General features: G+C 39.4%; 1 protein-coding gene across 1 annotated transcript in view; it reads right to left on the bottom strand.

The window, feature by feature from the left end:
• Nucleotides 1-15,460, bottom strand: part of KCNH1 (potassium voltage-gated channel subfamily H member 1) — a 185,411-nt gene that overhangs the window by 87,931 nt on the left and 82,020 nt on the right. Inside the window, exons 8-9 of the mRNA XM_075707277.1 lie at nt 4,510-4,709; nt 597-849 (exon numbers count right to left, since the gene is read on the bottom strand). Coding sequence (XP_075563392.1) covers nt 597-849; nt 4,510-4,709 — 453 coding nt within the window. The remainder of the gene's footprint in view (nt 1-596; nt 850-4,509; nt 4,710-15,460) is intronic.

The raw sequence follows: 15,460 nt of genomic DNA, 5'->3' as shown, positions 1-15,460 counted from the left end.
TAAGTTTTTATATTACTACTTTGACTTTGAAAGAGATAAATATTATTTCAACATAAGATCTTAAATAAAGCTAATTGGAAAATTTTCAACAAAAGTGGATTATGATTGGGGGATGGGAGGGAGGCAGGGAAGCCAGGCACTTTAAAAATAAAGCTTTCTGAAGTCTTCAATGGAATTTGTAATGAAAAGAGATGTGGCAAGACACAGAGAACCCCAAGAATGACCAGGATCCCAATGCTCAAGTACAGCTTCCATTGACCAGAAGAAATAGGGTAGAAGCAACCTGGAGATGAGATGATTGCCCTTCCTATTTATTTATGTGGAACAGGAAGGACAAGTCAATAACTCTATGCAATGCTCCTGCATGACATTAAGCAAGTTTGTTTTCCTCTCTCTTTCGATTTTTCCAGACAATAAACATCTAACACCACACAGCTGACAAGTTCATCAAAACATACTTCACCAGGCTGTGACAAACCTAACTTGACTGAAGCTTTTTAAAGAATAAGTTAAGTGCTTGAGAGTAGAAGAGGCTATAAAAATGCTCTATGCATCTGTATTTGTGCACAACACATATTATCAGCTGTGAAACTCACCCAATATAGCAACAACTTCATCATCCTGGATTACTTCCAAAGACCCTGAAACCACAAAGCAGAGGCTGTCGACACTTTCGCCGGCGTGGTAGATCAGGTCTCCCGGGGCACAGTGCACTGTCTGAAATTCCATGGCAAGCGCTCGCAGGCACCCGTCACTCGCCAGCCTGAAGGCTGGGTGCTCCTTGAAAACTTTGCGGTTCAGATGCACGCAGATATCTGCTCTCATGTCCTTAGGGCATATCTGTAAAACCTGAAAAGGAAATTAGGCAATCAATTCCTGTGCATGGCTTATAGTGTCACGCAATTATCCCTAGTTCACTACACAGGGTTTAAGAACTACTTTCCTCCTCCATATAAAATTTCTAATCTCACTACGTACATTTATTTTTGTATTATTTATACACATGAGCCACAATACCTGAAAGAAAATAATGTTTTCAGCTTAGCAACATGCCTTGCTGGATATTGAATTACCAGGATAAGGCCTCAGGTTTTTAAGACAATAAAATTAAGAGCACAGCAGTACAGAAAGTGGTGAGGAAAAGCTTCCTGAAGGATTGTTTCTAGTGGGTAGGTCACTATTTTCATAGGCAGATTCCATGAAAAGCTTGTGCAAATTATATATTCCAAGTGAGAGAACTATTGTATAGAGGGGAGGTGTAATCTTATATCCCTTTAGCCAAAAAAAAAATAAAAATTATTACAAGTTTCATTAACTCATAATATTGACATTTGCAGGTATTCAAATTCACCCCTTAGTGGCAATAATAGGTTTTTTCTTCACACAAGAAGGGACTTTAAGGTATGATACTGTGCTGGGCAACTTTTGATCTTCCAAATGCAATGTTCCTCACAGCAACTCATGACGTGTGCTCCTAAGGGTACACAAAATGATGCTTAGCACAGTGGGTACCAGTCAGGGCCATTTCTGATGGTTTTTAATATAATACAGACAGCTGAGTGGAAGGAATACAGAATTACTACTGCACGTACAGATTAAAAGTTCTTGGCAAAAACACTGGAAATACATAACATGAACAGGGGTTTGGAACGACAAAATCCTTGGAGAATAGTCTGTGATGAAGTACATTTCATGGCACATTATTTGAGAAAAACATTGTCTGCCTTTTTTTTTTTTTTTTTTTTTTAATCAGTAATAACTATTCCATCCAATTAAGGAGTACGCTGGGTGAGCTTCAGAGTTACTCCCACACATTTTCTTGGATGGAAAGAGATGGCTGCTTTGATGCAAACACTCCTGGAAAACATAAAGGTAACACAGGAAGCACTATGGCTATGCCTACACCTCACAGTAGGGCTCTGTGCAAGATCCGAGCAGAGAACCAAGCTCATAACTCTGTGCATGGCACCGGTTCCAGATCCTACACTTGCTACTCCAAAGGCAAATCACTCTACCACCAACACCATCATCACTGGCCCACCTCCAAGCAGACCTGCTATTATGGATATTACTTCTGAAAGAGATATATTTCTATAGTGCTTAATTGTAGGGCACTCATGGATGATCTCTCTCTGCCCCAGAGCAAGCAGCAGCTGAACCTGCCAGTTCCCAGTTTTCCAGGCTCACAAGAATGGGTTGGGGCAGCAAGACCAGCATTTAACATGGAACACAGGCAGCAGCCATAGCTGTCATTGCAATTATCTCGTTTACTCTGGCAACAAAAACATTCTCTATTTGCAGGGGCTTGCCAAAGTTTGGCACTGGAATTACACACATATACACTTCGCAGTTACTTGAGTATCACGCACAAAAAGGGTTGTTTTAATAGAAATAGGAGTAAGAAAACCTGAATATACAAGAGAATATTTAAAATGAGGCTCTTATCCAAAAACTCCTTGGTTTCCCAGTCTAAGAGGAAGTTAACTCATTTTCTAGTCTCCCTTTAGAGAGGTTGTCTCCAGATTTCACAAAAATAAAGGGGGATTAAAGACATTTGAGAGTTACAGACCAACAACAGAAGACTTTCATTTGTATGGGAGGTAAGAAACATATCTTCATGGATTAATTTTAGAATCCTTCAGCAGCTCTTGGTTAAATTTTGTTATCCTGGCATTTTCTAGACTTACAGACTTTGCTTTTAGCTGATTATTCAATCCTTGGCATGCCTGCAGTTACCACTGAACTGACAAATTTGTGGCCTACAAAACAGTGAGAAAATTGATTCTGTGCGAAGTTCGTCTTTAAATGTCTGCCTCATCTGTAGAAAGCTGCACTGCGTTACACAGCAGCACAACTACCACTGTTTTGTCACAGGAGCAATACATGTTTTATTCATTGCATGACATCCTAGAAGTTGTACACGGGCATCAAACCAACAGAGCTCAGACCTGAGAGGTTATGGATGGGCACAGCCATTAATCGGTCTTACATCTGCTAGCTTTTGCTATGCAGATGAAAGCTGATTTCTTGGTTTTACAGTCATCACTACTGGCAGGTCAGCTATGAACACACCAGTTACTGAAATCAACACCATATTACGCTCTTTGACATCCTGATAATTGGAGACTTTTTTCCTGTTTATTAAGATAATTCTCAAAGGCTACAGTGAGTTGTGCTTGGTTTGGTTATCCTCCTGTCTCCAAAGGCATTCTTAAAGCATTTCTCCCCTTATCAGAGGAAGCCAAGAACAAACTTTGCAGATAAGCTAAACCAAACATGTTTTACAGAGAAATTTTTTCTTGTTGCTTTGTTAAAATGATGAGAGGAGCTTGTATTAGGGGGTGAATGAAAGTACCAGCATTCATTACACTACGTATCTTCAGATTTTGTCTCTCCACCTTCCCCAAATGTGCCCACCTCAAAACCATAACCCTGCACACAAAGATATTTTGTGAGAAAACAGGCAGAGCAGCTTCTAATCAGCACTATCCAGTACTAAAATACTGTTTCTTTCTGAAAGCTAGTATGACGGACAGTGCTTCCCAGAATCATGGTCTGGGATCTAAGTGGCAGATGTGCTGAAGACCATTTAGGAAAGCAAACAGTACCCTGTGTACCCATTGGTCTCCAGACAGCCCAGTGCAAGACCACATCTGTTCTACTCTTTCCTAACAATGCTTTAACAGCTAGACAGAAATGAGATTGTTTGCTCTTTAACTGCATCATCTACAGTTTAGAATACTAAATTAAGCCGCCAACCAGAAGGCTGGTGACCAGACCATTTGTATGATTTCCTGAATGAACCACCCCACAAATCACATCTCTCTACAAGCAGAAGAAAAACAAGTATCTATCTCCATAAAAGCTGGCAACTAATATGAAAGCGGCAAGTAGTTGCTTTTGTACATTTGTTCTGGTGAAGGGCCATTTATTATTTTAAAAGACATAATGGGAATTAACTTGTAAATTCAATGAATTAGGATGATAACATTTGCCTCACATAAGGCAGATTTCAAACATTACATTATTATTACAATAATGACTTCCAGCTTTTATTCATATCTTTAACCTGCACACAGAATATTACGTTCAAATTCTACAAAGACAAAACAAATTCTACTTTGTATTCAGGCCCACAGAACTGCAAACAACCTCACACAACAGAAACACTGCAAAAAAAATATCATTTGAAGAAATTCTGAAGTTGTGTTAGAACTTGGAACTTTTTATTTAGTTATTTTCTTTGTTTACTGAGAACCAAGCTCTTCCCTTCATTTTTATGCTAGTTCATGACACATCACCAGCAACACATGCATACTTTTACCACTAACATATGTCAGTATGACAGAATAGGTGAAATACAGTATTTGAAAGTTTAAAATTAAGGGAAGCTGCTACTTGGAACTATTTAAAGAATATTTGTCGTCTTTACTAAGAAAGTACCTCCTGTTTATTTTAATGAAATACTTTCAGGATGTGACTTGTTTCCTTGCAGTTTAATTTACTTACCTTTTCAGTATCTATTCCTCTGGACATTGACCAGGTGGAAACGATATAATCCATCACACGTTCACTCAGTCCTTTAGGAACCTGGTAGAGTTTTAGGAAGTCCCGGACACTGTTCAGCATTTCATGGTATCTGTTTGTATTAGCATACATTTGCTGAAATATGGTTGTCACATTACCAAAAATGGTTGCATACAGAAGGGCTGTAAAAAAGAGGAAAAACAATAGATATAATACATGATAAGTTGTGATGATCAGTCTGTGTTCCACTGTGCTTTAAGACTGGAAATGCCAAGCCCATAGAAATGCATGCAATATCGGTACTTTGTTAGGAAGGCCTGATGAGCACAAGCATTTTATAGTCACCTTCAGGACTACAAATTGAGGACCACCACCTACTTTTGTGATGGTGATTCCTGCAACACAGAGTTCCTGAAACACAACTATTTGTCTTTGTCCATCAAACAGTTCAGTAGTATCCAAACCCTTACAAAACCACAATAGAAGACACAAGAATTTTAAGACAAATAGCTTGACAGCTAATACTTTAAAATTTCATCTCTGGTTTATAGCACCTGTGTTGAAATGCCATCAGTGACAGATTCCCAAGCTTTAAGTGCATTACCACTGGGTAGTAAGCCAAGTCATCATTACCCACCTCAGTGTGACAACAACAATGCATCAAAGCAGAAGATGGAATATGTAATAAACAGCTACCATGGGTCAGTGATTTATAGATGTAAGTTTAATAATACATAAAAACTCGCATTATGTTTTATATTTTTCAGGCAGAAGAACAGCAAGGCCCGAGGCAAGAGCTAGAGCCCTCAAACACAGACCGAATGCTGCACAGCCCTCCAGACTTCATTCAGCACAGTTATGAAGCCAGCTGGTTCATCAAGATGGGTTTAAGAATAAACATGAGAAAGAAAAAAAGGGAGTATTTCCAGGTGTGGAGAGAAGCAGATGAAAACACACAGGACTTGGGAAGATCTGCCTGCCAAAGCCCAAGACAGAACAGCAGACTGGTGGAAGTCTCAATGGTCATGTTTTGATGGCTTGCAGAGGCCAGGGCTGAGGCTTTTCCAGCCAATCCAGCCCTGAATGAAAGGGAAGGACAGAAAGCCTCAACGGGAGCTTTCCTATGTAGTGAATCAGGTCAGTGATAAGTGAGAGGCTGGCTGTAGAGCAAGAGGAACAGTCAGACAGCAGATGAGCTGATAACCACCAGTAAGTGCTCTGGTTTGCTGAGGAAGTTCTTCCTCTTTATCATTTCCTGTCCCCCAAAACAGGCACCAAATTGTCAGTATCTCTTCCACTCGAGATAAAAACAAATAATTGAGAAGTCATGTTTATACAAAATAAGATAATATATTGCCTTATCAAAATACCCCTTTTTGCTGTTTATTTCCTCCCTCACCCGCTCTCTAAAAAAAAAAAAAAAATTCCTCATCCTATTCATTCCTTTGAGGATGCAGCTATTTATTCAGATCAGTGTTATAGGCAGGCATCCTTAAGCCAGCTAAGATGCTTTAGGGTTTTAACAAAACAAAACACCTTTGATAATATGCAAGAGAAACTTATAGGACTGTCTTTTCCCTGATCATTGAGAGATGTGATTAAAATTTAGACTTGCTCAAGGCCTTTACACTGCTGATTCTCTACATAATTCCTTCTTGATGCTTCTTTTCTTCTTATGAGTTCCTGTAGAGACCAGCTCTGGTCTGGCCTTTTCCAACTACCCCTCTGTACAGACGGGTATAAAACTATATATAAAAAGGTGCAAACTCAGTTTAAAAAAAGTGGAGAATATGAATAGGGATACAGTGAGCAGAAATGTATAGATTATTTCTCTATTTAACCTTAACTTGTGTCTGAGATAAACCATACTGGTAAATCTGATGCAATGAGTACTGAAGAACGTAGAAATTCTTTAAAAAACAGATTTACTATAAATACTCCTTAAACCATGAGTATTTTGTATTTGAACAGCACTACCTTTCCCTAACTACATCCTGTTTTGCTCTCTGTTATGCAGATGCAAACTCAGCCCTACAATATTGCTACCTTGGGCCCTACTTACATGGAGTTTTTTACCAGGTTCCCTAAGAGAAACCAAACCCAGGGCTTCCAAAACTGCAAAGTCCCACTGGCAGGACACTGCAGCAGCACAAGGCATCCACAAACATCATTATTCTGCCAGCCAGTATAACGCTGAAAATAGGTGACAGATTAGGAAGAGGGTCACAAGCAAATTTTTATCTGTAGATTTCTGGGCAACCACACTTGTGCTCATACAACTATCTTTCGCTCTCTGGCAAACAGTGAGACCTGCTGGTTCAGTATCTTGGGATGTATACCTCTATGCCAGCAAAGGTAAAATGGAGTCCCCATTCTGTCCCATTACTGTCCAGCTAGAGGAAGCCTAAAGAAAAAACAGAAATTTGGTTTTTCCTTTTAATTATTATGAGGTGAGCTGTCCTAGAGCCATTTCCACTGCAAACTGCAGCTACTATGCTCCAGTGTGACAATTATCTTGGCAAAAAAAAATAGTCCTGCCTACATTAATTTTTTATTTTTTAAAAAGTACTCAAACTTACAATCCTTAATTTATCATTAGCTAACCACTTTATTACTATTAAAGACACATTAAAGCCAAGGATTTTTGCAGCCTAATATTGGGTAGATACATTAGCATATTAAACATTGACAACTTCTGCATAGAAATAGCTAGCTGTGTGCCTTTCCTTCTTTTCAAAGGAATAATGAAATGAACCCACTGCAGTACACTGCAACCCCAGAAAGATTTCAGAAACACACACTCTACTACAGGAAGAAGGTTGGGCAATTTATGACAGAGAAAAATCTCCAAATCCTTCTTTCAGGACTGACTGAACACTGACATTAGACCACTGCCTTGCAACAGGAACAGTGCAGGTCACATGCCAACATTCAAAGGTCCCTGGAGCCCTTGGCCAGAGTTTGTAGTGTTGTTGCGTTACAGGCTCCATAGAATCTATCAACTCCTTAGCAGTCCTATGTGCAGGGGATGACAGGAGTTAAGGAAAAGTATTTTAAGGGGTGTAGGAGGGTGGGAGGGGAAGTGTCCTTGTGTGGGATGGATTCATCTCAAGCAAGGCCACAAGTGCACCATGCAGAAAGGTCACAAATTATTCTGACCCCAACAGCTTGCTTGGATGCATTAGCCAGATGGAGGCTGTGTGGTGGTTTTTAAGGAACTGTGTCCAGGAATAAGCCTGTAGCAACCATGCCTACACATCAACCAAGGAGAAAATGTCTTCTGCAGAACAAGCAATAGCCTGTTCTGACATTGCAGACAAAGCTACAGCAAGTCAAGCAGACAGCAAACACCTCCTCTCCATGAATGTCAAGATCCCTCAGAAAAGATAGAGCCCCCCCCCGCAACATTAATATTCTTTTCTGACAATAGATAAAGAAAAACACATTGTCCCCAACAATGTGGCTACCCATTTACAATGCAGTCTGTGTCACCCCATTTAAACCAGTGTTTAAATAATGTCAAAGATAAAAGCATAGTAATTTCAATAGCCAATTACCCGCACAAGTGAATCATGAAGGTCAGACACAGGTAGTAAAGGTCATCAAATCATCTGCTACTTTTAATGATGTAACAAATAAGAATAGAGATATAAATACAAGTCAGTGTAGGTCTCAACTACCACAGTGAAAGATCTGGGATCTGATTTTAGAATTATAAGAGGAAGATTTTCTATCTGTAAGAATGAGAGGTTTGCAATTACCCCAATTACAGATGTAAGTGCTGCATGCGGTTCCTGAGATGAATCATCAGATTGATGATGATTTGTTCAAAATGCACTCATCCAAAGCCCTTGCATACAAAATGTGTGCATAAGAACTACACAGCAACAAGTAAGACCAACATCAACTAGTGAACAACCTCTTACATCTTGTTCCCAAGACTTGCAGTGCTTTCTAAAACTGAACTACCTTAATTTTCACCTTCTGGAAAGCTGATCCACAAAGTCTGTCTGTCTGCATATAAGTTCCCATTAGCAATTAAAAAACCAAAACAAACCCCTTTTACATACTTAAGGAATAGCCTGTGCTAACCTAAATACTATTCAAAGAGCGAGCACCTGGATTTACCAATAGTAGATGATTTAAATGTATAATTGCACTTTTGTCTCACTAACAAGTTCCTAGTTTACGACAAATTATTGAGTTCATAGATGGCTGAGAGAAAGCATAGCCTTGAAAACCTGTTGCACTATATCACTTCTCACTGAAGGTGAAACATAACCATAAATTAACCACAAAAACTGCATGCCTCAAAGGCATTTTTCAGATAACATGTTGTGAGGTCACACAAAATTAACATTGATCAGATAAAAAGAAAAGCAGAAATTAATAATTTGGATGGATTATAACATAATTATATGAGAAAAACACATTGTTTTTAAAAGTGCAATTAGAACAATGTAAGAGCTTATAATTGCTTGAGATTAGGGGTCTTGATTAGTGATAATTATGCCTACTTATGGGTAGAGAGCATGCAGTTAGAAGAAAAATGCTGAACTGTTAATTACAGTCTGCAAGCAAATACCAAACTGAACAGGTATCTATCAATGAATTGTTTACAGCACTAGTTTTGATAGAATTGTTATTTGTAGTCTTGCAACTTGAAACCAAAGCATCTAAAGTAAGATTTATTTATCAAGTATCTACATAACCTTCTAGAATAGTACAGAATTTAAATATGTTGCCCCATTTTCTATGAAAACAGATGTAGAGCTGCTTAATTTGCTACTTCTAGCAAAGCTTTGTATATTATAAAGTTTCCTATTTGTAATCTTTTATCTACCTTTTGGTTTTTTATTAATACAATGTATCAAGATATAATTTCATTTAGCTAGTAGGAATAAATTCAAACAATTTCACCGTAATCTAATAGGTCAATTAATATTATGCACTTTATGAATTGTCACAGTACATTTACACAACATTTTCACATGGTATAAAACAAATTACAATTGCTACTATCTTCTTAGCACGTACGATATTCATACATTCATGATATTCCTGAATTTCACAACTTGGGGAAAAAGACATTTTTTGAGGTGAAAGTAAATTCCCAGAGGAGATCTCCTCCGTGCTGCTTCAGTGACTGTTAGATCCTGCTCTTCCCACAGCTCTCTATTCTCCCAGACTGAACTGATACACTGCTCCACCTCCCTCCTCTTTCACTCCACCAGCTTGTAATTTGTACCTCAGCATAGGTACCCCACAAGCAGAAGCAAGGCAGTAGCAATGGCAAAGATCAAAGAACTGGCACATTACTATCAATTTGAGCAAGTCTGAAAATCAGTTCCATGGCAAAGAGCAAAGCAGAAAGCCTGAATAGACCATGAGGGACATGAGCGTCAAGCTATGTGGCACAACCACTTGACTTCTAGGATGAAAGATGAGAGACCACAGGCAAATTCTATTAAACTCTTAGTCAAATCCTACTGCAGGTCTTCTCACACGCATGACCACATTTGCTGAAATCACCCTGCTGATGACAGATGGGACATAGAAGCACCACACTAGGCTCCAGCTGCAATGGAAATGTCTCCCCTAAAGAAGGAAGGGGCACCAGTGAGGACACTCTTGACAAGGGCTAAACAACAGAGCATCAGAGACATGAGGTTTTTTCCTCTTCCCATCACCAAAAAAACAAGAACTGCAATGAAATTAAATTCAGAGACATAAACAAGGGAACAGCTGCTCTAAGAAGCCACTTAAGCAACTACCAAGGACTAGAGTAGCAGAAACATCTGTGCACCTTAAAATAGGCTGTCTGCAGTGTGTAAGGGCAGAAAGGGAAGAGTTAAGAACAGCTATGGAACAAACACCACAAACAGCTCCCACTACTTCTCTCCTCACACCCTTTCCTAACTCTACAAAATAAAAGCGACTGCTACTACAGCAGCACAGATCCACAGGCAAATAACCTCCTGTTATCTCAAGGATTTGAAACCACTTACATTTTGCCAGTTTAAGGCTTAACATGGAAGAAGAGAGGTAAGTGTTGGTAAAACACCAAACCTTCCAAAGATGCTGAACTCCAGCATCCCTAAGAATGCTTAAAAACTAAAGTTTTTCTATTTTTATTTGATCTGATAGCACCCACACAGCTGGTAGCAGCAATCACAGGTGTTTTGGCTCAGAAGAATTTCACAAGCCTGGGCATTGTGGGCAGCACAAATCTCTTAATAGGTTTTGCTTTTGCCTTCAGCATGTTTGGGCTGAGATAAACAGCACGGGAAAACACACAGACCAAAACTGATCAGAGGAGTGATCAGAGCCAAAGTGAATAAAAGCCAATAAAACAAACTTCAGCATCAGCCCTGCAAGAAAGCTCTCCAACACAAACAGCTTGCTCTAAACTCACAGTGAAGGGCCAACACCAGTGAAAGGCTGCATCTTGGATCCAAGAGTCTGCTTATGAAAAGAGAGGATGAAGGGCCCCCCAGCAAGCCATACAAAGGAAGGGTGGCTATTACCTCCAGGGCCAAGGCTGTTCTGTACAGCAGCACCTGACTAAATTAACACAATCCCACTAATTAACACTGCAAAGTCTGGATTTTGGCAAATTAAGAAGCATCCAAACAAGTAAAATGGCAAGAATCCCGATTCACAAATCTCATCATTCATTTGTTTTGACAGCTACAGTTTAGTATTATATTTACACTGAAAGGCACTAACAGTCATCCAGAGGGGGATCTAATGACAGCCACAGACTCCACAGCAGCCAATATGCTTGCAGAAAAGCAGATTACTAAAGTAATCAGATGCACAAGTCAGGACTAGCCTGTGAGGACTTGGATGTGTTCTTGGTTGCAAAATTAAGGAGTAAGAGTCTGGTCGTATATTACATTTGTGCTGTAAAGGGAAGCCAACAGAAGATGACACAAGCATGACACTGAAAGGAATTAAGAGAAGAGCATCCTGGATACAGGGAGACTTCAAGCTGGTAGACTCTGAAATCCCTAACCACAAGCTTCTCTCACCTTCAGGAAAACAGGGCTGCATGTTCTTATTCTACAAACAAACAGCACTTGCAGACTAATGAGTTCACCTGACTCTTCTTGCTTAAATTATCTGAAGGCATCAATATTCCTGCAAGGCCCTGTACTTCCACTGACTGGTTAGTCCCAATGGGGTAACATCATTTTACATCCCAAGGTGCATCATAAACCAGATATGAAGATATATGTTCTGCCTCAACTTACAAGTAAATTCTTAAACCTGCCAGATAGCCATGACTAACTGCAAACACAGTAATGCCTAGTAATTAATTGAAATTAAGGCCTCAGCCCTTGATACCAACAAGACTTTCAAAGAACCATTACAGCTTAATCAATGAGTCCACAGAGAGCTCCTTGCAGAATCAAATTTTATTTCAGTCAAAATACAATAATATGGGATAGCAAGAGCAACAGGCAAGAATATTTGCAAGGGGAAACATCAGCATGATTACTCAAAGGTAAGACTAGAGAAAAAGGAAGATAATTCCACAGAAATGGCACTTTCCAGTAACCTCTCCATGTTTTATTCCCCACAAGACAGGTTCATCTTTGATAAGGTAAGACAGAATGGCCAGGAAATGTACTGATTTTCACAACTAGTTAAAACAACTATAATTCCTGTAAAGTACAAGATGTATATCAGAACATCTTCAGAAGGGTCATAAAGGGTTTTAAATGTGGAGCAGGATCTTGATGATACTCTATGTTTTAAGCATGTGTACTTCAGTGAATGCTAAGCCTTGCTCTAAACTAAGCCAATTTGATTATCAAGAGGAAACTAACTGTACAAACAGATTACAGCTGCAAAAACCATCTGTATTCCAAACATACAAGGCCAGACTCACCAGTGGGACACTTTTATCAACAAGGGATGACTTCAGCTCAATGTATTCACTAGCAGGTTTTACCATGATGAGAATTACTAAAATGGAAAAATCTGATTAAATCCTCTGCAATTTGCAAGAAAGGACACTTTTTACTGTTTTGTAGAATTTTATGGACAATAAAATTTAAATTGTCTAGAAAATTGAAATGGATTTCCATTTCATTTCCCAGCATTAATGAACAGATCACCATTTAAATGACAACCGAGCCATTTAAGGGCATCATTTTTCTTCTACAATTTATACAGCGTAATGCATGGCCATTTTCAATTACTTGGTTAAAATGAAATCTCCAGATACTGCTTCTAGGTTTTTACTGACTTGCACCAATATGAAGGCTTTTGCTTTGAAAGCTGTTTTTTATCTACCCTCAACTTATCTGAAATGGTTACCCCCAATTAGAAGCAAACTCTCATTTTTTTTTAAAATCTATTACTGAAATAGAGCTACACATAAAAAACAGTTAGGAAAAGATTAAAGGAAGGAGTGAGTGAAAAGGAAAAATCTGTTCTCTTTTCATGTGAAACTGCTTACATACGTGGTTTTTATGGTTCCTCTGTCTACCCTATATGCTCTATGATTTGTACGATGTTCTCCACAAAGCCTTGCAGGAAGGAAACCTAGAGAGGCTCAAGCAAATTGTCTTTTATCCAAACTTTCTGGCCCGTTCTCTACAATGCTGCCGCACGTTCTGCTGGGCTTTGTACTGCTGGCTCAGGCCCATTCCTGTTGGCAGTTCCTGATTTTGCAATAACCTGTCTCTGGCCTTAGAGAGTTCAGAACTGGATCTGAATTTTGCACAGCAAAGCCATCATCTAGCAGTTACGCATACTGAATTCTGGACTGTACTTCCCCCCATCATTGATGCAACACAAGAGTTTGATGGCTAAAGGCACTTGCTGACAACTGCCCAAGAAGCATTCTCCAGTGTGATTGCTTTTGATCATTGCTCCAGACCTCATTTAATTAAGGTATCTTACATTCCAGTGAGATACTTAGAGTAATCCTTTGTTCCCAATGATAAATGGATTCAGGTAGATTCCCTTTACTCCCAACAGAGCGCCCACGTGGGAAGCTGGTAGCTGGCTGCATTTCTTGCTGAGTATGTTCAGGTCTGAATCCACCAGTAAGACTATGAGGAGGAAGGACCCACCGTCTCCACTGAGGCTGCAGTGATCTCACTTCTCATTAGGCTTAAAACCTCAACTCAGCTATGCACTTAAACACAGGTTTTAAACACTACTCCACAGGTGTGAACAGGTATGCTTGTGACTAAATTTAAGGACACAGTTAAGCAAAATACTGAGACAAAGTAGCTCTCTTCGACCACTAACTTTCATCCACTGACTTACAAAAGCTTTTGCTGTCTATGTAGCAAGTACATCACAGCCTTTTTTTAGGCTTTATCTTCTCTGGAAACAAAAAAGGTAAAATTTTAATACCTATAAATTATCCCAATAGAAAACCAGAGTGGGATGAAGGTACTATGGGTTCATTGTGAAGTGAACCAGAAGTGGGTGGTAGAGCGCTGGCCTCACCCAGCCAGTTGATGTAAAAATTGCACATCCCTTGTCCCACAGATTCCAGAGAGAATTAACTTCTCTGGATTAACTGCATTGTCCCTAAACCAAAAACTAGTTAAACAAAACCCTCAAAACCACAGAAAGTGTGTAATTGAGATGAAGCCTGGGTCTTCTGTAGCTTAGCTGGCTTACACTCACTAGCACCCTTCCAGCTGACTTTGCTCCAAGCGGTCACACTGCAAAACAACCAGTGATCTATACATTGGCCACACAGAGAGGTTGTGTTAATCACCAAGCAGCCGTCAAGCCTGTTCAGTTGACAGGCCAGCCAGTCAGAGTTAAGAGCATGTCTGCACCTGACAGGATGAATGGATACCTGAGTTAAAGACAACAATTAATTCTCAGTTCAGATGAACTTTGCTGTGAAATTAAGGCCCTAAAGCTATTGCACTTAACTGGACTGTGCTGTACCTGACTGCTTTGCTTCCCTGCAGCTCAGGCTCTGAAGCTTCTGATGCAATAATCTTGGTAAGCCACACTCCCAGAGTGGTGTTACTTCAATAACCACAGAAAGACTGCAAGATGCTCTTCAGCTGACACCGAGTGACCTGCCAATCCCATCTTGCACACACACATCTTTTACTTTTGGGTGCAACAAGTACAAACAAGTTATGTGACTGTATTCCATACAGGGTTTTCAAACACTTCCCAAACAAACCTAAAGACAAACTGGTCCAAAAGCTTTTCTCTTCTGGTGTCATTAAATAGTTACAAATATTTAATGGTGTTTATAACACAAATAAGAATACTGAAGTTTTTAATTATGTTGAGTAAGCCAGTGAGGTCTGAGATAAAGACGACATTCACAGATGAGGACTAATTTGAGGTGGTTAAAGAATAATTGTCACTGGAATGACTAGGTCTGAGTCACGCTCCTCCCAACACTAATCACAGATGCGCTTGCAGACCAAAATCAATAGGTACACACAGTATGTACAGGAATGTGAAATGGGAAAAGCTCATAGACAGTTGCTTCTCCAGGGGTGCTGCTTTACTGATGACTGAAATGACAGGTTAGTGAAGACACATATAGCTTATCAAAAAATAACTGAAGCAACTGTTTGGGTTTTTAATGAGAAACCACAGATGAGTGCATGTGAGAAGAATATTATTCTCTGGGGTGGTGAAAAGGGTTACAGCCTAACTTTCAGAAATGGGTAATCATTACTGCTCTTACGGCTCCAATCTTGAAGATGCTTGTCTTCCAGTCTGACTCTGCTGGTTTGTTAGTACTCAGCAGGACTAAAAGCAGCAGTAAAGGTAAGCATGCATACAGCTGGGAGTTCCACACCTAACTTCTAAAAAGATACATCATTATATTCAGGGGTAGATGTTATTGCATAAGAGACACTGCCTAATTTCTTTTTAAAGTAAACATTACATAGAAATCATCCGACATCTAAAAAATGTTTTG

The sequence above is a fragment of the Pelecanus crispus genome, chromosome 3, assembly GCF_030463565.1.
Source record: "Pelecanus crispus isolate bPelCri1 chromosome 3, bPelCri1.pri, whole genome shotgun sequence".
NCBI lineage: Eukaryota > Metazoa > Chordata > Aves > Pelecaniformes > Pelecanidae > Pelecanus > Pelecanus crispus.
This window is presented reverse-complemented; position numbering and strand designations above follow the sequence as displayed.